This window comes from Babylonia areolata, chromosome 27 (assembly GCF_041734735.1).
Source record: "Babylonia areolata isolate BAREFJ2019XMU chromosome 27, ASM4173473v1, whole genome shotgun sequence".
Lineage (NCBI taxonomy): Eukaryota > Metazoa > Mollusca > Gastropoda > Neogastropoda > Buccinidae > Babylonia > Babylonia areolata.
In genome coordinates this window covers 31,622,718-31,646,382 of record NC_134902.1, presented here as the reverse complement: position 1 = coordinate 31,646,382, position 23,665 = coordinate 31,622,718, and the positions used below count along the sequence as shown (strand labels likewise).

The following is a 23,665-nucleotide window of genomic DNA, read 5'->3' as shown; positions in this document are numbered from 1 at the left end:
ATTAGTTGATAAAGCATCAAGAGTTGTATGTCTGTAAAAGTTAGCCATTTGATCTTTAAATTGGACGGGCGCAATAGCCAAATGGTTAAAGCGTTGGACTTTCAATCTCAGGGTCCCGGGTTCGAATCACGGTGACGGCGCCTGGTGGGTAAAGGGTGGAGATTTTTCCGATCTCCCAGGTCAACATATGTGCAGACCTGCTAGTGCCTGAACCCCCTTCGTGTGTATATGCAAGCAGAAGATCAGATACGCTCGTTAAAGATCCTGTAATCCATGTCAGCGTTCGGTGGGTTATGGAAACAAGAACATACCCAGCATGCACACCCCCCGAAAACGGAGTATGGCTGCCTACATGGCGGGGTAAAAACGGTCATACACGTAAAAGCCCACTCGTGTGCATACGAGTGAATGCAGAAGAAGAAGATCTTTAAATTGGATTGAGAGTATTACCCGTATGAAAGATGCATTCAGCACGGTGCAGTGTGTCTGGTGCTGGTGGAGAAGGAATGGTTTGTATTGTATTTTGTATTTGTATTTCTTTTTATCACAACAGATTTCTCTGTGTGAAATTCGGGCTGCTCTCCCCAGGGAGAGCGCGTCACTACACTACAGCACCACCCATTTTAAAAATATTTTTTCCTGTGTGCAGTTTTATTTGTTTTCCCTTTCGAACTGGATTTTTCTACAGAATTTTGCCAAGAACAACCCTTTTGTTGCCGTGGGTTCTTTTGCATGCGCTAAGTGCATGCTGCATATGGGACCTCGTTTTATCGTCTCATCCGAATGACTAGCGTCCAGACCACCACTCAAGGTCTAGTGGAGGGGGAGAAAATATCGGCGGCTGAGCCGTGATTCAAACCAGGGCTCTCAGATTCTCTCTCCTTCCTAGGCAGATGCGTTACCTCTAGACCATCACTCCACTTGATAATATCATTGAAGAGTTGTTTTTATTATACAGTTTAGAATATTGTAACAGAGTGTTGAAATGTCTGTGTAAAAGGTTTTTTAAAAAAGGAAAAAAATACAAAAACCCCAGCTTATTCAGATTTCCTTTTGTGACAGGTGTCCCATCACCCCCCAGTATCTGTGTTTCATGTGACGAATCGTAAAGATGGCTTCAACATTAGTGGCAGCATCCTTGCTCGATCAAAGTTCTATGGTAAGTATTTCAGAAAATGGCATAAGAAATTGGGAAACAGTAAATGAGGTTGAAATAAAAAAATTTATTGTATGTGATAGCCATTATTCAAACACTGTTTAAATAGCAGAACTTCAGTCAGACATCTCTGAAAGTGATTTTGTGGAAAAATTGTCTCAAATTTTGGGGTGTGAATATAATGATTGCAGTGGTTGAGTTGTGTTTTTGAGTGTAGGGAGGTTGGTATGAATCACTCAGAAATGACAGCTTTCTAATTAAATGAGACATTGGGTGAATCTTGTTCAGATGGCTGGGATGTTTTAGATTGTCTCACCATTATGCTGTAAGAATGATTCTTTCATCAAGATGTTTTATTTTATGTTTTAGATTAAGTATCATCACTATGCCATAAGAATAATTCATCCACTCAAGATGTTTTATTTTATGTTTTAGATAACGTCTCGCCATTGTGCTGTAAGAATAATTCATTCACCCAAGATGTTTTCTTTTCCTTTCTAGATTACGTCTCACCATCATGCTGTCAGAATAATTCATTCACCCAAAATGGTTATTTTCACCCACCCAAGAGGTTTTAATTAGGCTGTTAGATTTACATCTCACCATTATGCTGTCAGAATAATTCATTCACCAGAAATGGTTATTTTTACCCACCCAAGATGTTTTATTTAATGTTTTAGATTATGTCTCATGGTTACACTGTCAGAATAATTAATTCTCCCAACAAGTAAGGAAGGTACTGTGTTTTTTTTAGCAGTTTGCATGGGTTTGTGTTGCAGGCAATTCATTGTCAGCCATTCTTGATGGGGTGGCCACACTCACATTCTTGGAGAGGGGAGAGGATTATTTCATCACCATGCCTTATGCACATTGTAAAGGTGTGTGCATGCATGTGTTTTTGAGTGAATGTTTGTGACCATGCATCCAGTGCCTGAATAAAAAAAAAATGGAAAAAGAAATATGTCTTAGTAATAAAAATATGTTATGGCAGCTTAAAACAAACAAAAAAATCCCAGATCAATTTGATTATCACCAAAGATGTGTGTACTTTTGTCACGTTTAGGAAACAAAGTTACTGTACTTACTTGGTTACTGTGAAATATCTGACACTACCATTCATACGGAAGATCTGATGTCATTGTATGGTCATGAGTGAATGAATGGTCCTTTTATGCTGTTTACAATATTTTTCTTTTGATTTGGATTTTACATGGATTGAGCGAGAGACATGAGTGAATTGGTCTTTATAACATTGTTTTAATAAATATGTTAACATTATTTTTTGTTCTTATCAACCGGTTTTCAGAAGTGACAGTATTCATGCCTGAAATGGTCCCTTTGTTTTCAGCTAGGCCACAAGCAACATGATTCAATTTATGTCATTGTGTGGTGTTTGTGACTGATCCACACGTTGTGACAGGCTGATGTCATTGTGTGGTGTGTTGTGACTGACCCACACATTGTTGTGACAGTCTGATGTCATTGTGTGTTGTGTTGTGACTGATCCACACATTGTTGTGACAGGCTGATGTCATTGTGTGGTGTGTTGTGACTGACCCACACATTGTTGTGACAGTCTGATGTCATTGTGTGTTGTGTTGTGACTGATCCACACGTTGTGACAGGCTGATGTCATTGTGTGGTGTGTTGTGACTGACCCACACATTGTTGTGACAGTCTGATGTCATTGTGTGTTGTGTTGTGACTGACCCACACATTGTTGTGACAGTCTGATGTCATTGTGTGTTGTGACTGATCCACACATTGTTGTGACAGGCTGATGTCATTGTGTGTTAGGTTGTGACTGACCCACACATTGTTGTATGACAGGCTGATGTCATTGTGTGTTGTGACTGATCCACACGTTGTGACAGGCTGATGTCATTGTGTGGTGTTTGTGACTGACCCACACATTGTTGTGACAGGCTGATGTCATTGTGTGGTGTTTGTGACTGACCCACACATTGTTGTGACAGGCTGATGTCATGGTGTGTTGTGACTGACCCACACATTGCTGTGTGACAGGCTGATGTCATGGTGTGTTGTGACTGACCCACACATTGCTGTGTGACAGGCTGATGTCATGGTGTGTTGTGAATGACCCACACATTGCTGTGTGACAGGCTGATGTCATGGTGTGTTGTGACTGACCCACACATTGCTGTGTGACAGGCTGATGTCATGGTGTGTTGTGACTGACCCACACATTGCTGTGTGACAGGCTGATGTCATGGTGTGTTGTGACTGACCCACACATTGCTGTGTGACAGGCTGATGTCATGGTGTGTTGTGAATGACCCACACATTGCTGTGTGACAGGCTGATGTCATGGTGTGTTGTGACTGACCCACACATTGCTGTGTGACAGGCTGATGTCATGGTGTGTTGTGACTGACCCACACATTGCTGTGTGACAGGCTGATGTCATGGTGTGTTGTGACTGACCCACACATTGCTGTGTGACAGGCTGATGTCATGGTGTGTTGTGAATGATCCACACATTGCTGTGTGACAGGTTGATGTCATAGTGTGTTGTGTTGTGACTGACCCACACATTGCTTTGTGACAGGAATCCTGATTGGAACTCTGACCATGGAGCTGGGAGGGAAAGTGACCATCAGTTGTCCCAAGACTGGCTACAAGTGTGAATTGGAGTTTAAGCTCAAGGTAGACACATACTGCTGTACATGTTCTGTGTGTGTGTGTTTCTGTGTGCATGAATTCATGTGTAAATAATGTGTATATATTAAATTTGTTTGTTCAGTATATTATACCTGTAGTATTGTTTGTTTTTCAGTGGTCTAAAGACATGTCCTAGTTTGAGAGGCCATTATGTGGTTGGAAATGATGCATTGCGTATAATAATTGTTCAGACTACACAGGTTTCTTCCTGTTTGATATAATGCATAATGCCAATCTTCTTCTTCTTCTTCTTCTTCTGCGTTCGTGGGCTGCAGCTCCCATGTTCACTCGCATGTACACGAGTGGGCTTTTACGTGCATGACCGTTTTTACCCTGCCATGTAGGCAGTCATACTCCGCTTTCAGGGGTCATAATGCCAATCAATATGAACGTAAGGAAGGGCTCATGTTCTGGTCTTCATTTGAAATATTGTCATTGCTAGAATTTGGTGAAGGTGATGATACTGTAGAGGTCTGTATTTGTTTAAAGTCTACATGATATGGCTTTAGTGTGTGGGTTGTTTCATTTGCTATCCGATGCTCTTGGTAAATCACATGTTCTGCTTATCCTCAAGAGTTGGATGTCTTCTGTCATTATGTATTTTTTTGTCATCAGATTAACATGTTCATTTGTGTCTGTGTCCATGCATTGCATATGTGCTGTATTATGCTGGAAGGGAAAAAGTAGAGCACATCCCTATACCTTGAAACAACATCAAAAGTTTATTACGATAAATCTGTTTTGACTGTAGTAAATATGTTATGCAGTGCAGTACAGGTACACTGAACACTGAACACTGAACACTGAACACTTTAATGTCAATAGCTTTACAGCCTTAATGACATGGGGGTTCATAATACAAATAACAACATGCATCAATAGTAATAATATTGATGAAAACCAAAACCAAAACGAAATCAATCAATCTGTGCAACAAAGTGCAGTTCGACCATCCATTCAAAGTAATGGCATGTAGTGAGAAATAAAACAAAAACATATATAAATGTATAACATAAATATTTTCCATATGAGAGTGACAACACAGATTTCACTTTTCACAATGAGCAACACCTGATACTATTTTATTATTGTTGAGTTTTTTTTTCGTCGCATGTTATTCGCTTCTGCAATATATTTTGCAAGTGACTGTAGTGAAGTTTCCTGATTTAAATTAAGCACTCCAAAAATATCTTCATACTTTGCTGAATTTGTAGAGCAGTCTGTAACTTCACACGGATAAATCATATGACAAACAAATAATACAGCACAGCACAGTACTGTACAGTGCAATGCAATACAATGCAATGTTATACTGCTGTACTGTACTGTATTATCCTATCCTTTACTATCCTGTACTATCTTATCCTATACTATACTATGTATGCTATGCTGTCCTATGCTATGCTATGCTATGCTATACAGTAATCCTATACTAATTACTTTGTTGAAACCAGGGACCTTTTTTCTTGATCATTGACTGGTTTCATAATTTCATCTGCTTTTCTCTGTGTGTGTGTGTGTGTGTGTGTGTGTGTCTATGTGTGTGTGTGTCTATGTGTGTGTGTGTGTGTGTTTGTCTGTGTGTGTGTGTGTGTGTGTGTGTGTGTGTGTTTAGCCCTTCCTGGGCAGTGGGCAAGCATCCAACAGAATACACGGCAAGATCATGATGGGTTCTGACGTGCTGGCCATGATCGACGGACACTGGGACCAGGAGATCTACATCAAGGACCGCGCCCTGGATAAGGTGTGGGCGTGTCTTCTGCTTGTCAGGCGTTGTGCATGTTAGCTTGTGTCTTGTGGCTGAGATCGAGTCTTGTGTGGAGTAGTGTGCGTGTGTGTGTGTGTGTGTGTGTGTGTGTGTGTGTGTGTGTGTGTGTGTGTGTGTGTGTGTGTGTGTGTGTGTGTGTGTGCGCGCGTGTGTGTGCGCGTGTGTGTACGTGAGAGTGAGAGAGAACTGTCACATTGTTTTAGATTTTTTATGTGTGGAGGGGGCATTGCTTGTGTGTGTGTGTTTGTGTGTGTGTGTGTGTGTGTGTGAGAGAGAGAGAGAGAGAGAGAGACGGAACTGTCACATTGTTTCAGATTTTTTATGTGTGGAGGGGGCGTTGCTTGTGTGTGCATGTGTGAGAGAGAACTGTCACATTATTTTAGATTTTTTATGTTTGGAGGGGGCGTTGCTTGTGTGTGCGTGTGTGAGAGAGAACTGTCACATTATTTTAGATTTTTTATGTTTGGAGGGGGCTTTGCTTGTGTGTGTGTGTGTGTGTGTGCGAGAGAGAGAGAGAGAGAGAGAGAGAGACAGAACTGTCACATTGTTTCAGATTTTTTATGTGTGGAGGGGGCGTTGCTTGTGTGTGCATGTGTGAGAGAGAACTGTCACATTATTTTAGATTTTTTATGTTTGGAGGGGGCGTTGCTTGTGTGTGCGTGTGTGAGAGAGAACTGTCACATTATTTTAGATTTTTTATGTTTGGAGGGGGCTTTGCTTGTGTGTGTGTGTGTGTGTGTGCGAGAGAGAGAGAGAGAGAGAGAGAGAGAGACAGAACTGTCACATTGTTTCAGATTTTTTATGTGTGGAGGGGGCGTTGCTTGTGTGTGCATGTGTGAGAGAGAACTGTCACATTATTTTAGATTTTTTATGTTTGGAGGGGGCATTGCTTGTGTGTGAGAGAGAGAACTGTCACATTGTTTTAGATTCTTTATGTGTGGAGGGGGCATTGCTTGTGTGTGAGTGAGAACTGTCACATTGTTTTAGATTCTTTATGTTTGGAGGGGGCATTGCTTGTGTGTGAGAGAGAGAACTGTCACATTGTTTTAGATTCTTTATGTTTGGAGGGGGCTTTGCTTGTGTGAGAGAGAGAACTGTCACATTGTTTTAGATTCTTTATGTTTGGAGGGGGCATTGCTTGTGTGTGAGTGAGAACTGTCACATTGTTTTAGATTCTTTATGTGTGGAGGGGGCATTGCTTGTGTGTGAGAGAGAGAACTGTCACATATGGGAGGGGTGGGGGGGCTTGAGGGGGGGGTATTACTTGCTTTTACTGTTGAATTTTTACATGTATCATCTTGGTAAATCCAGAATGAAAATATTCGTTGCCTCATTTGAAAACTGATATGTTTTGGGGTCTTTTATGAACTTCTTGTCTGCCTCCCCATTCATCCTCAAAGTTGTTTGGTGTTTTTTTTCTTCCTTTTTTCTTCTTTTTTTTTTTTTCCAACATTTCTTTTATTAAGACAAAGGTTTACAAATACGAATATGATTAGTGCATCAGGAAGTTGCAGGCTTACATTGCCATGAGTATTATCAATCACTACACATCAAAATGATAAAGGCAGAACAATAATCACACATGGATTCCTTTTGATATTATAAAGCTTAGTCTTGTACTAAGCATAATTATGTATGGCGCCCAGTTTTGTACATGTTTGTTATATTCCATGGTTATTTTAAAACATACTTGTTAACTTCATGTGACTTTCTGAGATTTTTTAAACATGTGTAATGTTGGTTTTACTTTATTGATTCTGCATTTGTATGTATGGAATTTGGATATCAGTGAAATGTGTGAGAAGCATCAATTAGCTTTTGTTTTGTTGTCTTTTGTAAAGAGCACCAAGCATCCCAAAGCTTTTATTTGATATGTAAGCCTGTCAACATTGATGACAAACCAGGTCAGAAAATGTGAACATGATTAATGGTAGTTTGTTGATATCATTTTGTTTCAGAAGAGGGACATTTTCTGGTGTCCCACGCCAGAAGTGCGTGCCGGTAGACTGAAACGTTACACTGTCCCCATATCTGATCAGCAGCAGTATGAGTCTGAAAGGTTTGTATATATGTATATATATATATCCAAGTTTTCCGTTAGAATTCATTTACCACTACAAAACAAACTGTATGACTACATAAAAATCACGGACCTTTCACCACTAGTTAGGCACTTAGGCTTGAGATCAGCACATAGGTATTTGGTGCATTCCAGTGTTTATTCCTGTCCATCTGCGTGTATAACACATGCTGTTTTATGTGTAACACGTAAAAACGAAAACAAAGTGAACATTTAAAAGCAAGAATATGGCTTAAACAACCACAAAAAAAATCAATGATCAAAATCAGCACTGTCTGTGGTTTTGCTTCATACAGCTCCCTATTAGAATTAGTGCCAAAGACGTTGCATAATAGTCTTTTCTTTATTATGTTTATTGGCAGAATCCGGTAATGTTTACCCAGTTAGGGTGAATAAAAAAAACAACAACAACAAAACAACTTTGAATGGCAGTATTTTCCTTCTTGTAATGAAAACAACAATAAAAAGCCAAACATCTTTTCATGGCAGTTGAAGTGCTACAGATTATATAAATCACTGTTCCTTATCATTGTACTGGAGAAATACTACAAGAAAATACTATACAGATCATGTTGAGATGACATTTGTGTTGAGAACACAAAAGTTAGGTTCAGACAAACAAATCTAAAGCAGCACATTCACAAACATGTAGCATTGCGTGGAACAGGCTTATCAGATAGACTCTGTCATCTTGACCAGGAGGGTTGGTTTAGGTATTGTTCAGGCATCCAGTAAACTGCTCTGATAATGAACTTCTGTCTGATATATAGGTGGATATGGGATTCAATTTGTACGTCAGCTGGTCAGTCAGACCAGTTGTCATCTTCTGTGATGCATATCTGCATTTCTCAACGTCAGAAATGACACACTGAACACTTTTAATGTTGTTGTCTCTGTTTGCTTGCTTTCTGTTGCTGGGTTTTGGGAGGGTGTGGGTGTGGGAGGGGGGGAGTCTTCTTTTTTCTTCTTCTTTTTTTTACCTTCCTTTCTAATCTTAGCAGCGGATCTGTTGCATGATTAATCAAGAAATTACAGGTGATAAAAATTTCCAAGTGGCAGCCTGAGAGACCAGCTCACATGAAGTGTGCTGATGAGTGGACAAAGAGAGAGCATAAAGTTGTAGGCAGGCTGCTGATTAGCTCACACTCGCAAACAGCTGTGGCTTGCTGGCTTTAGTAGCAGCTGACGTAGTTATTTGCTGACCCGGTTCCAGGTACTGTGTGCGCACTTGAGCATAGGCGAAAATGCATGCCTGAGCCTCATTCCTTAAATCTGCTTCAGTGTGTTTATACACTCTCTTTGTGAAGGAAGGGGTTGGCCAGATAAACACCATGATGAATTCTTCACTTGTTTATTGTGATTTTTTTTTTTGGCAACATGATTTGGTACTATAGTAGACAGTGAAGCTACCTTATGAGAAATCTGATTATTTGCTTTTAGTTTTGCTTATCTCCTTTACTGATGGGAACTCCTGTCTGTGAGTATTTTATGAGTACATACTTACTCACTGACTTTATCATTGTACTTTTGAATCATCCGTTTTCCATCACTTTATATGTTTAATTGGCAGTGCTTGACTGTATTTGATGAGGAGTAGTTTGCTTCAATGGTTTACAAGAAAACACATTATGGTTTCAGTGTGATTAGGTGGAATGGAGTACTTGATGTACAGTACTTGTATTCAGCTGTACACACTGTTATTTGCTTTTCTGCATTGCATCACTGAACATTCTAAAATGGATGCTACTTTATTTTGTGCTTTTGTACTTTACATTTTGCAATACTACATACACTTTGCTACATGCCACAACTATGCCATACTTCACTTTTGCTACATGATATGACATACTACACCACACCACCTGACACTACACTGTCCTGCTCTGTATTACATAGTAAGACATTAAATCAAGTTTTGTAACTCTAGGTTAGAATGAAGAGAATTCTCATACGAAAAAATTGATTTTATTTTTTATATTTTATACTATGCACATGAAGGACAGAAACAGGAGGAGGTGGAGTTGCATACAGCATGCAATGTTTGATTGTTTGGTTGTCTACTCATTGGTATATGTATGTGTGTATAGTATGTTTGCATATATTTGATTTGATTTGATATGGATACTTATATAGTGCCTTTCCTCAGTCAGAGACCAAGCTCTAAGCACTTTACAACTCGGGATCATTTGCACAGCAGGCTGCCTCCTGGGTAGAGCTGACTGATGGCTGCCATTGGGCGCTCATCATTTGTTTCCTGTGTCATTCAATCAGATTTCAGGCACGCACACATACACACTCAAAAAGACATCTATATATGTATATATGAATATAAAGACCATGCTTTTTTTTCCCCCACCGTCATACAGATTGTGGGAAGGGGTGAGCCGGGCAGTGGTGACAAACGACATGCAGGCAGCAACCAACGAAAAGTACGCCATCGAGGAGGTCCAGAGGAAGAGCGCCCGCGAGCGTAAGCTGAACAAGACTGAGTGGGTCCCCCGCTTCTTTGAGAAAGACTACCTCAACGGAGGGGACTGGATCTACAAACACGCTGAGTGAGTCCGCTTCAAGGAAAGCGTCTTTCAGGGTGTTTTTGTTGTTGTTGTTGTGTGTGTGTGTGTGTGTTTTGTTGTTGTTGTTTTTTTTTGTTGTTGTTGTATTTGTGGGGGTTTCTTGTGTGTGTTGTTGTTGCTGTTTTGCTTGTTTCTGACTGTGTGTCTGGTTTGGTTTGGTTTTCGGTTAGTTTTGAGGTTATATTTATCGAACTGCCAAAGGTTACATCTTGAGTGTTTTAGTGGGTTTTTTTTTAATGCTTGTGAGAATGTTGCTGTGCTAATACAAATATCAAACAAACGAGTAAAATAAATGAAGCGAAGTTGACTCATCTCAAATTCCCATCACACACATCAGATATTCATTGATGTATTATTCCCAGTCAGTGAACTTGATATGGGAGTCAGTTGATAAGCACTGGGGAGAGCTTCTAAGGTGGGGCTGGGAAGGGCAGTTCGCTCATAAGGAAAGGCAAGAATTGCTGAATATTCCACTCTACGAGTTGCATATTGAGAAGAGAACAGGATGCAACCCATTCTCAGAATTGTAGGAACATTGTGTATCAACTTGGGCCATTATTGTTATTATTATTCTTATTATTATCATTATTATTATTGCTGTCGGTAATTGATACTTAAGATTCATTGTCATTGGTTCTTTTACGTGCGCTAAGTGCATGCTGCACAGGGGACCTCAGTTTATTCTCTCGTCCGAGTCTCCTTCAGGTCAGTGATAAAGACAGGGTGTATCAGATACATTGAGTCGGCACATAGCAGTAAACAGTTGTCTTCATCTTGTGCCGGGCAAGGGACTGCTGTGTGCATGCGGCATGTAACTGATATATATCCCATTTTCAGTGTATAATGGTAGGACACAGTGAACAGGAAGCAAGGTTAGAGGGCATACAGTTCTTTTTTAATGGGATGAATAATGTCAGTGTTCTTTTCGGCACTGGTATGGCTCTGCATGATTAGTTGGGCTGTAATCAACAATGACAACAACAACAGTAATAATGATAATAATAATAATATATAAAATGATGATGTTAAAGATTGTGAGTAGGCTTTACTAAGCACTGGCCACATCCAAGCTTAGAAAATCAATCTTTTGAAATGTTTATGACTGTCAGATTCAGCCTTGTACACAACATGGAGCTGAAATATGGGGCCTTTATGAACCGCCAATTAAATGTTCAAGACTAATTGACTGCAGTTTGCAAGAATGGTTGAGTCATATTCAAGATAGTGTTTGCTTCGATTTTTTTTTAGACAAATTAACTTGAGACATACTGCGCCAGTTTATTTGTCTATGAATATGGACAGACATTTAAACTGTATGATTGCAAAGTTAAAGTTTGGAATTTCTGACTTGTTTATGTATTGTTACCATTACAAGCAACATGATGATAGGAACCATATTTGCCCTTTATGTATAAGTGTGTGAAAGAGAATGATTTAAACTTTGTACTTTGTTGTTAGACGATCTTAGAAATCAGCTGATGCCTTCAAAATATTTTGGCAACCATCCCTGTTCAAACTGTTTTTGCTTATGTCATCTACTAACGAATGCATTAATAAACAACTAGCAGTTTACTTGTATAAAGCCTTACAAATTAGAATGATAAAATGCTGTTGAGTGTATGTTTATTTTCCAGTATGTTATTGTGTGTGAATTAGAAATACCAGATACAGATCATGAATGTTTTTTTTAATTTTTTAAATTTTTTTATTTTTATTTTTTATCTCATTTTCAGGTTACATGATTGTTATTCAACATACATGTGGATATGTGTTTATGTATGTGTTTGTGTGTATCTGTCTATCTGTCTATGGTTGCATGATTGTTATTCAGCATTGTGGATATGTATTTACGTATTTGTGTATCCATTTATCTATCTGTCTATATATATATATATATATATATATATATATATATATATATATATATATATATATTGAGGTCAGGTCAGGGGCATAGCCCTTGCTGCTGGTACCATGTACCCCAGTACTACCTGCTGCATGTAAAGTCTCCCAACGACAGACCAGGCGCAGGAGGAAACCTTTCCCAACGGCTGTGAAGGCGGAAGAGGATGACCAAAGGGCAGGGGGATCTCTTATCCTTGGTTGGAAGTCCTCCTAGGAGACAGAACTCCGAAGAAAAAACCTGCACCTGCCGAGGCCATTCTACACATGGCAGTATCTGCACCTTTGGGACTGTGAGCGTCAGTAGGTGAGAGAGTGGGAAAGGGACTGCACAACTCCTTTTCACTAAAAAAAGGGTCACCTGTGCTGGCCAGGCAACCAGGCTAATGTCGGAACGACGAGCTAGCCCTTCATTACCCAGCTTCCCAAGCCCTGCGGCAGTGGAGAAGTGGTAACGGGGACAGGCAGAGGACTCTGCACGCAGGCGGCTGTGGGGTGATGGTCGTCCGCTGTAGACTGGGGCATATGCGGCCCCTGTATCCTCCCACAGCGTCAGAGCAGCCCTTTTTAGGGACAGCACTGCTCTCCCCACATTGGGAAGGGGAGATAAAAGGATCCCTAAACAAAGCCTGCCTCACCTAGTACCAAGTAGGAAACCGCATCTACTTGGATATCCAACACTAGCAGTCGAAAACAACAGAAGAAAAGAACCAGGAGCCATGTCCTGACTCTGGGTGCTTGGAATGTTCGCACCCTTTTGGACAGAGACGACAGACCAGAATGGCGCTCATTGCTAGAATGCTTGATCACTAGCGGGTGGACATAGCAGCCCTGAGCAAAACCAGGTTTGCCGGTGAAACCTAGCTGGAGGAAGTTGGAGGGGGCTACACCTTCTACTGCATTGGGAAGCCAGATGGCACCCCAAGGACCTCAGGTGTGGGCTTTGCCATGCAAGCCAAACTTGCACGACAGCTTGACAGCCTTCCATGTGGGATAAACGATAGGCTGATGACCCTGCATCTGAAGCTGTCTGAGGATTGCTTCTCCACAGTCATCAGCTGCTATACCCCGACGATGACCAACCCTGATGACATCAAAGAAGCTTTCTACGAGGAGCTCAGCGCATTATTTCAGAGGAAGACAGAAAGGACAGGCTGATCATCCTTGGGGATTTCAATGCCTGCATCGGCATAGACTTCTCTTCGTGGCCAAAAGTCCTAGGACAGCACAGCACTGGCAAGTGCAACTCCAACAGACTGCTTTTTCTCTCTCTCTGCGAGCAGCATGGACTGGCCATCACCAGCACCCTCTTCCAACAAGCACACAAGTACAAGAACACATGGATGCACCCCGCTCCAAGCAGTGGCACATGCTGGACTATGTGATTGTCCGTTACACACTGCATGAGAGGAGCAGTCTGTTGGTCGGACTATCACCTGGTATGCAACAAGATGAACATCAGACTTGCATGCAAGCTCCAACCAGCCAGGCAGAAACCCCCTACGAAGCCTCCCTATCACCAGGGACATGTTGCAGCAGCAAATCCAAGCAGCTCTCCAAGAAATTCCTGCACAGACTGATGTAGAAGAGGTGTGGAGCATCTTTAGAGATGCTGTGTACACAGCAGCAGCTGGCACACTTGGTTTTGTACAGAGGAGCACAAAGACTGGTTTGACGAGAACAACTCTGGAATCTCCAAGCTCCTGAACACACTGCATATACGGCATCAGGATCACATTTCCGATAAAGACTGCCAGAGGAAGAAGAACCAGTACTTGCAAACCAAACAACTCGTACAGAAGAGGCTGCATGAGATGAAGAACACCTGGTGGGAGAGAAAGTCCAAAGAGCTTCAGTCTGCTGCTGATGCTCATGACACGAAGACCTTCCATGATGGTCTCTGAGCTGTGTATGGGCTGAAAGTCACAGGATCAACCCCTGTCCGAGCCTTGGACCAGACCACCCTCCTGACAGACAAGAAAGACATCCTTGCCCGCTGGGCAGAGCACTTCAACACCCTCCTCAACAGGGACTCGTCCGTATCTGACAAGGTAATTGCAGCCCTCCCACAGCTACCAGTCAGTGACTCGCTAGCTGCCCCTCCCACCAAAGCTGAGACCCGGAAGGCCCTGAAGTTGACGTCAGGAAAAGCACCAGGAGCGGATGGAATCCAGACCGACATCTACAAGTATGGAGGCGAGGTGCTCACAGACAAGCTGACCGCCCTGTTCCAGTCTATCTGGGAGAGAGGGGAGGTCCCCCAGGATTTCAAGGATGCTTCAATTGTCCACATCTACAAACAGAAAGGAGACAAAACATCCTGCGATAACCACTGTGGAAGATCTTCGCCCACATCATACTGAACAGACTGGTTGACCATGTCTCCAGCACAGTCATCCCTGAAGCACAGTGTGGCTTCTGCTCAGGCAGGGGAACATGTGACATGGTGTTTGCCGCACGCCAGATGCAAGAGAAGTGCTGTGAGCAGAACAAGGAGCTCCACATGGTCTTTGTAGACCTGACCAAGGCTTTCGACATGGTAAACTACCGTGGTCTGTGGAAGATCCCCCTAAAGTTCGGCTACCCAGAGAGCCTAATCCAGCTGATTGCGTCATTCCACGATGGCATGCAGGTGAGAGTACAGGAAAATACTGACATGTAGGATCCGTTCCCTGTGGTAAATGGAGTGAAGTAGAGCTGTGTCCTGGCACCCACACTGTTCTCCATTCTCTTCTCTGCCATGCTGATTGATGCCTTCCAAGACTGTGACCGGGGCATCTACATTCAGTTTCTCACAGATGGCAAACTTTTCAACTTGCGGCGACTCCACACTAGGTCCAGGGTATTTGAGTCATTGTTGAGGAGTTCCTCCTCGCTGATGACTGCGTGCTTGCTGCACACACCCATGAGGACATGCAGTTCATTATGGACGAGTTCTCAACCTCCTGCAGGCACTTTGGCCTTACCATCAGCCTCAGCAAGACTGAGTCCATGTACCAACCAGCTAGCTCACAGAACGCCAGTGCCTCCTGCGCCCCCACCCCCCCACGCCCCCCACCCCCAAAACCTGCAATCAAGATCAGTGACACAGAGATCAAGTCAGTTGACAAGTTTTGCTACCTGGGCAGCACCCTATACAGCAGCGGAGCCCTTGATGCAGAAGTGACGCTGCGCATCATCAAGGCCAGTTCCGCCTTTGGCAGACTCAACAACAGGCTGTGGAACAACAAAGGCATCAGGCTCAGCACCAAGATGAAAACCTACAGAGCTGTTGTGCTGACCACCTTGTTGTACTGTTGTGAAACATGGACAATGTATCGCCGTCACATTCAACAACTTGAGCAGTTTCACCAGAGATGCCTACGAAAGATCCTCAGCATAAAGTGGCAAGACAGGGTCTCTAACCGCCAGGTCCTAAAGAGGAGCGGTCTGCGCAGCATCGAAAGCCTGCTGAACTTAAAGACCCTGCAAGCACTTCAAGGACACCTTGAAGACAAACCTCAAAGCCTGTGACATAGACATCGTTTCCTGGGAAACTGATGTCCTTGATTGCTCTCACTGGAGGATGCTGTGCTCTAGTGGCATAAAGACATTTGAAAACAAGAGAACGCTGGTCATTAAGGAGAAGCGTGAGTGAAGGAAGCAGGGCTCAGCTTCTGAAGACATTTTCCCTTGCAACACCTGTGGGAAGTGTTGCGCATCCAGAATTTGCCTCTTCTCCCATTTGAGGACACACACCGACAGATAAACCTGCCTGCCTACTCATCCATCGGTCCGATGGGAGTCTCCATCGTCATCATCATCAGCATCATATATATATATATATATATATATATATATATATATATGTATATATATATATATATTTTTTTTTTTTAAATTAATAAATTTTTTTGTGCGCTTACAGTTGACTTCATCAAGTTTGTGCGCCTTATAGATATTATCATTATTATTAGTAGTTCTCTCTTATGTATTTATCAGTTATTCATTTATTTATTTACTTATTTCTTTTTATTTTGTGTATTTATTTATTTATTTTTTGTTTGTTTTGTTATTTTATTTTATTTGTTATTTTATTATATTTTTATTTATTTATTTATTTATTGTTGTTTTTTCTCAAGGCCTGTCTAAGCGTGTTGGGTTACGCTGCTGGTCAGGCATCTGCTTGGTAGATGTGGTGTAGCGTATATGGATTTGTCCAAACGCAGTGATGCCTCCTTGAGCTACTGATATGATACTTATTTATTTATTTATTTTTATTTTTTATTATCTCTGCAGTGTTTGTTTACACCACCCTTTCATGAGAGGCTATGGCCTGTATTGATTAAAACGTGTGTGTGTATCTCTCTCTCTCTCTCTCTCTCTCTCTCTCTCTCTCTCTCTCTCTCTCTCTCTCTCAGTCCAGCGCTGGGTGGAAAAAAGCATGTGTACTTGTTTATCTCATTACCCTGGTGAAATAAAATGGTTTCATTTCATTTTTCTCCCCCCCCCCCCCCCCCCCCCCCCTCTCTCTCTCTCTCTCTGTCAGCTTCAAAACTGACAGAATCTGACCATAAACAGATAGATATCCTTCTACTCAAGGCTAGACTGTTTAACAGTCAAGGACTGTCCAACTACAAAATCTATTGTTGTAGAGCTCCATCCTGTCAGTGTTTGCTTTTAATAATCACTGACATCTACATAAGATAAACCTCCGTTTTTCTGTGAATATTTTATGTAAATCAAGCCTTGCATATTCAGGGTGTTAGCACAACTGCTTTTTTATTTGCAAATCCAGCCCTCAGAGGCAAAAAAATAAAAGAGATGGGGGGTGGGGGGGGAGAGAGAGAGAGTGACAAGTGGCTTGTTTTTGGAGAAAAAGAGAGAACGTTCCCATGTTTTACATAGAATTTCCTTTTTCATGGCGGCTGACATGACGTAATTCCTTTATGACATCATTAATGACATCATAACAGCCTTGAGTGACTTGTTTTGAAAAAGACACAATGTTTGTGAATGATGTCATCAGGTTGGCACAGTTTTTTACCTGTCTGGTTTGAGTTATGATTTTCTTTCCTCCAATGTCCTCTGTTCAGCTGAGTGAGGTCTGTTTTTTGTAGGTAAGGAAAGGAAAACTTTTCACTGTTTATTGATTTGTTTGACTCAGCTGAATTAGCAATTGTTTGGAAATATTGTGGTGATCTTATTACCATCTGATGTGGTCCACATGACTTAATGATTGATATTTTCTCTAAAATCAGGTGCAGTCTTGTTATAAGTTATAGATCTAATCTGTTCATTCACTGGCTTCTTTTTTTTAAGAAGTAGGTTTATATTTGTCTTATTTATGATAATGATAATTAAAAACTTAAATATCTATGTTTGTTTACTCCAGTGGAACAAAATACTTTTGATAGTGGAGGAAAATAGATCAACAACTCTTTCGTCATTCTATATTGGCATTACAACAACAACAAAATGTTGGGAATGAGGGGATTAAAAGCCTATAAATATAGCAATTCAGATAGCAGTTCTGGGTCTCTTGAATTGGTCCTAAGCTTAGATGCCATAGTCTTGGGCAGTTTTTGACTCACTTGTATAAACAAAGTGCATCTTTGTTATAACCTGGTGTTCAGCTGCCTGTGTGTCCATGTTTGTGTGTGCGCGTGGTAAACTTTAACAAGTTAATTTTCTCAGGAAATGCTTTGCCTCCCAATACCAAATTTGGATTACACATAGTAGGAAAAAAAGGTTCACAGTCATACCAATAATAGGTTGTAAGTCTTCTGAACTGAGTCGTATTTCCGGATTATTAATGGTTTGTTTCATTAGGCATGATCCAGATCCAACAAATCCATATTCCTGCTTCCCAGAATGTAGGCTATGTTTGGTTAGAAGATAGCATGATCATTTTTCTTGATTGCAGTTAAAAGAAGAAGAAAAATTCTGGACAGAAATGATCTAGTGAAATTAGAAGAATTTCTCCATTATTCAAGATATATATATATATATACACACACACACACACACACACACACACACATATATATATATATATATATATATATATATGAAGGCATGATATAAATGGTGTTATTGCCTTGATTACAGTAATATATTTATGGCACTAAAAAAAAAGAAAAAAAGCTTTGATTGTTAAATTCATTTGAGTGACGGCAGATGTGTCGTAGTGCTGTAAATAAGTATACTTGCTTCCGAACAGAACATCCTTGGTTTGATCCTCTTAGCATGCCTTTTGTTGTTGTTTTTGTCAAAGCTTACTGATATTAGATAAGGAACCCATTTTAATGTGGGTTTTTTTATATTCAATTCTTGTTTTTCCTCATGATTCCTTTACTTGATAAAGCACGTGTCACAAGTGAGTCTTGAAGGCCTTGCCGCTCTTGTTTCTTAATAATATACATGTATCACACAGACTTTGCTTACACACATTGAACAAGACATGACAATAGCCATTTTGCTACATCACACAGACTTTGCTTACATACATTGAACTAAGAAATATTTGTATTTTTCTATTTAAAAAAAAAAAAAATCATTTTGAAAGTTAGTTAAAAAGAAGTTTTTGTGTATGATGTTGCAGTGATCGGCCGTGGGATCCAGTGAACGATGTCTATCAGTATGAGCACAGCTTTGTGGTGCAGACTCAGACACGACACAAGACCCCACATGTACGGGCCAACAGCCTTAGCAGCCTGAACAAGAGTGTGGAGAAGAAGAAACTGAGGATCCCTCGTACAGTAGAAGAGAGTGACAGTTCTGGACACGGACTGCATCGTGAATCAGACTCTTCAGATTACGTGGGTAAGTGTCATGCACAAACAAAAGTTGTGTCCCTCACGCTGTAGACGTTTGGTGTCACCATTCTGAAAAGACAGCCAACTGTGCAGTGTGAAAATGATGAAGAAATTGGATTGGAAAGGAAATCAAGAATGGCTTTAGAATGCGCCTCAAAGATCTACTGTTAGGTATGTGGTACAAAAGAAAGACAGGTTCTAAGTCCAAGTCAAGACAACATTCGGGAGCAGAACAGGGTCTTAGTTCAGGAGATCAAGCCAAGTTAGACACAGTTGTAAAGTGTGGGTTCTTGGTGCTCCCAGAGCCAGGAAAGTCCACAAAAAAAGCTAGTACAAAGAAAAAATATGCCTCCAGTACACAGGCCAAACAGAAGCTGGAAACACCAGCCAGCTGTCAGGTGGTCACTCCAAGAGTCCAGTCTGAAGTGATGGCACCAAGAGATGTAGACATGCCAGAGGTTACAGCTGATTCAGAAGCAAGTCCAGCTAACAACCAGGTGATCACTCTAGCACAGACAGAACACCAGTCTGAAATGACGATGCTGAGCGAAGCTACGCCACCAAAGGTCACAGCTGATTCACAAGCATGGCACTTTGTGGACAAAGGTGTAGAGCCACTGTTTACATGTAGGCCGCTACCCAAACTGGGTAGCATGTCACCATATATGATGCGGTCATACAAGTCACGGTCAGCACATTTTTTGAAGCCCGAGTCAGACCACGGTTGCCAGCCAAAGCATGATAAGGACAGGATTGGGAAAACAGCTGAGGTAATAAAAGAGTTGTTAGCCTTGATAGAAGATAAGGTGGAATCCAGAGTCAGTGATACAAGAGAGGCTAGGTTAGATACCAATTCTGCTGTCAAAGCAGCGTTGTTGCCACACAATCCGGCAGAACTGAAGAGTGAATCTGAGCCAGATGCTGAGAGACATATGTTGTTAACTACATCAGAGAGCTCACTCATTGAGTCTTGTTGTGATCAAGACCAAAGGAAAGAGTTAGTGTTAAATACCTTGGATAAGTCATTGATTGAGTATGATTCAGAGGTACCACAAGAGTTTGTGCCAAACACAGAGGATACATCCAATGATGATTGTGATTTTGAGGTGGAACATAAATCTTCAACTTCACACATTGTACAGCATAGGCTACATTCGACAAAACCTGAGCACAAAGCCATTTCATCTTACGGTATTGCTGAGGAAGAAAGTGTCCAGGTTGAAAAGGAGAACAAGAAACCATTCAGCAAGCAAACGGGAACGGACAGCAGCAGCCAGGAGTCACAGGAAAGCACGCAAGAACAGTCAAAATCAACGTGGGGGTTGGATGACGAAGAAAGGAGTTATCCAGTGGAGAGCGGGCTTGATGGGGGACTGGACAGCAGCAGGCCGGCCTCAGAGATAGCGCAGGAAGGCAAGCAGGCAGTGGAAGGTCTTCCTTTTCACAAATTGAAGAAGTTGGTGACCAAGTATGTAGGAGATGGGGTGAAACGTGATGGAGGTCACTGCCTGTGCTGCCCTCTGCACCCAAAAAACACCAGCAGCATGCTGTTCATTGACTACCTCTATCTTTTACGCAACTATGGCTTCTATGTGGGCCGCTTTGACCCCCCTCCCATCATTTTTAGCCGCAAGGGCGGTTTTGCCCCGAAGGTTGAAGAGAGAGAGAAAGAGGGTGGCGGTAGTGGTGAAGATGAAGGGCTGACCAAGGATAATTCTGAACTCTTCTCAGCGCAGTGGCCAGTGGTCAACATTCAAACCAAATCGAAAACCAAAACAAGACCTGAGACCTTGAGAAGATCTGTAGAAAACCTTTTCAGGAGTAATAAAGCAGGCATGAGTTCCTTGGCACCGGTCTGTAGTCTGCATTACCCAGATGTAAACGATTCATCCTTCACAAGCTCTGATCTGACAAAATGTTCAGATTCATTGTCATCTTATGTCAGTCTTCTCAAGAATTTGGAGCAGGATTCTGATTCTGATTCCACTGATCAGACAAAAGATAGTAGTGGGAAATATATCTCTCCCAAATTCAAGAAAGCAGCAAAAAATTTCATCATTTGTCATCAAGAGGGGCCAGTGTGGAACCAGTCATCAATCATGGAAGGTAAGTCAGAAAAGCAGTCTCCTGGGACAGCAGATGCTGTACATGAGCAAAGGGAAGGGGAAAAGAAACAGCCATCTTTGGTCCAAACATCAAGCGTCAAAGTGGAAGCAGAAGAGGAGTCCTTCTGGACAGAAGATACTGCACATGAGCACAGGGAAGGGGAAGAGAAACAGCCATCTGAGCTGTCTTTGGTCCAAACATCAAGCGTCAAAGTGGAAGCAGAAGAGGAGTCTTTCTGGGGAGAAGATACTGCACATGAGCATAGTAAAAGGGAAGAGAAACAGCCATCTAAGCCATCTGTTGTCAAAACATCAAGCATCAAGGTCAGAGCAGAAAAGAAGTCTTTTGAGACAGAAGAAACTGCACATGAGCTCAGTAAAAGGGAACAGAAACAGTCATCTTTGGTCCAAAATTCAAACATCAAAGTGGAAGCAGAAGAGTGGAATTTGGAGACAAAAGAACCTGGACAGGAGAGTGGCCACACTTCACACAACCAGAAGTCTCTCCTGATGAAGACTGGATGTGTTGCTCACCAACAGTTAGAGCGAGGCAAAACTGTGAAGAAGGTGAAATCAGAGTCAGATTCATTCTTACAGACCATTGCACCCAGCAAGCACCAGAACAAATCAGAAAAGCCCTTTCCGGAAACCTGTGGTGATCTTCTCCAGTCAGAAGCTGGCAGATGTTTAGTAGGGAGTAGCTCTGATGCACTGAAGATGAATGGAGCTCAAAATACTGGAAGGGATACAAGAAACACTAAATCAAACAGTATTTCAAAATTGTCAAAGGAGCATAGAAAAGAAGCTACTAATGAACCAAAAGAGCACACACAAAAAGCTACCAATGAAGAGAATATTGATTGTCAAAGTCAGCACATGTGCCAAGAATTCAGGCAAAGTACAGAGAATATACCTAATGGCAGACCACCAAAAAAAATGCATGCAGAAAATTCTTTGCATTCAAAAAACATTTTACAAAAATCAGCTGTTACTCACACAGAAACTAGAAAGTCTGGGAATTCTGTTTCAAAATGTAGTGATTACTTCAAAGCAAAAAAGTCAGAAAATACAACTGTAAAAAATAACACAACTACTCCAAGGAAGAGACAAATTTTTTTACCTGGAGGATTTCCAAACAAAGAGTTTGGTTTAGTCACACCACCTCCATCTACACAGAAGAACACAAGTTACTTGCAGACTAAATGTCCTAGACAGTCACATTTACAGGTAAAATCAGATTCTGTTAAAGACAGATATGTGTGTGATTCTCATTCCAATTTGAGCATGCCAGTTTTGGGGTCACCTGCTCAGCAGTCACATTGCAGATCAAATTCGTTACACAGAAAGCCATGGATACCTGCATTCAAATCAGCTATACCAGGACAACGTTCAGGTTCTCCAACCCCCTCACAGCAAACAAAACAGTCACTGACTGCAAAGGCTTCCTCCCCTGAATCAACACCAAAGCATGCAAACTCACGAACCCAGGATTCATCTCATGTTCCTGTCTCAGAGTTATTCTCTCCCTGTCTGCAACATGAGCAAGTTCCTGATCTGTATGCTTCATCCCCATCTGTTCGGCTTTCTCTTTCAAGAACATGTTCTCCTTCATCTTCGGCCTGCGGCACTATCCAGAGGTTAGGCTTGCCCTCACCAAAGTCAGCTGCACCTGTGTCTTACTACCCTCGGTCAAAGTCTGCCATTCATTGCCCTCAGAAGTCAGGTCCTCACTCACCGTCATGGACACCAGTGCATGTTAATCATAGCATGGGGGTGTGCACAAGCACAGCATATAACAGAAAAGGTAGCTCAGGGTCTGGTACCATCCTATCACCTCACAATCTTTTTTCAAGATCATTGACAGCATCACCATTTTCCAGTAAACCTCTCCCAAAATCTTCTTTATACTTTCCAGCATCTCGTATTCCTGTCAGATCACATTCAGTCTCAACAAAGCCATGTATTACCAAAAACAGATCACAGTCAGCCTCACCAGCTCGCTCTCCTGTCAGGCCATACTCATCTGCTTCAGCAACTCCTGGTAGAGTATGCAGGTCACATACAGTATCACCAGTGTCTCACAGATCTGTCTACTGCATTTCCCCACAATCACCAGTGTCACCTGCCCCTGTTCGAAAGTCTCACTCAAGACCTCCATTGCCTCACAGTTTTGTCCAAGAGTCATCCTCAAACCTACTGGCATCTCAAAATTTGTCATCTCCATCATCCTCGGAGTATTCTTTTGTATCTGCCAGGTCAGATGCTTCATTAGGTAATCAAAAGAGTGTTCAGGTTAATCCCATTCCAGGTAAAAAAGCAAAGACCAGACCCAGAGTCAGCTTTGAAGACCTGAATAACCAATCCAGATCCCTCAAAAACAGCAGGAACCTCAAAGTTGCAGCAAATCGATCAGCAAATAAATTCCAAAGCTTGAAATCTAGTTCCCCACCATGCCATAGGCCCCAGACAACCTGTGAGGCTGAAGGGAGAAGCAGACCCACCAGCCGTGGGCACAGCAGACATTCTTCCAAGGGACATGGAAGAGAAGTCAGACTGACTTGTCCGAAGGGACTTAACATAAAGTTGCCCAGTCAAAAAGTCA

General features: G+C 41.8%; 1 protein-coding gene across 3 annotated transcripts in view; it reads left to right on the top strand.

The window, feature by feature from the left end:
• The window catches only part of LOC143301637 (oxysterol-binding protein-related protein 8-like), a 132,633-nt gene that overhangs the window by 90,078 nt on the left and 18,890 nt on the right, over positions 1-23,665 (top strand). For all 3 annotated transcript variants that reach the window (XM_076616064.1, XM_076616062.1, XM_076616061.1), the window contains 7 exons: positions 1,063-1,159; positions 1,936-2,034; positions 3,726-3,823; positions 5,454-5,582; positions 7,565-7,665; positions 10,053-10,241; positions 18,745-18,965. In XM_076616064.1, coding sequence (XP_076472179.1) covers positions 1,063-1,159; positions 1,936-2,034; positions 3,726-3,823; positions 5,454-5,582; positions 7,565-7,665; positions 10,053-10,241; positions 18,745-18,965 — 934 coding nt within the window. The remainder of the gene's footprint in view (positions 1-1,062; positions 1,160-1,935; positions 2,035-3,725; positions 3,824-5,453; positions 5,583-7,564; positions 7,666-10,052; positions 10,242-18,744; positions 18,966-23,665) is intronic.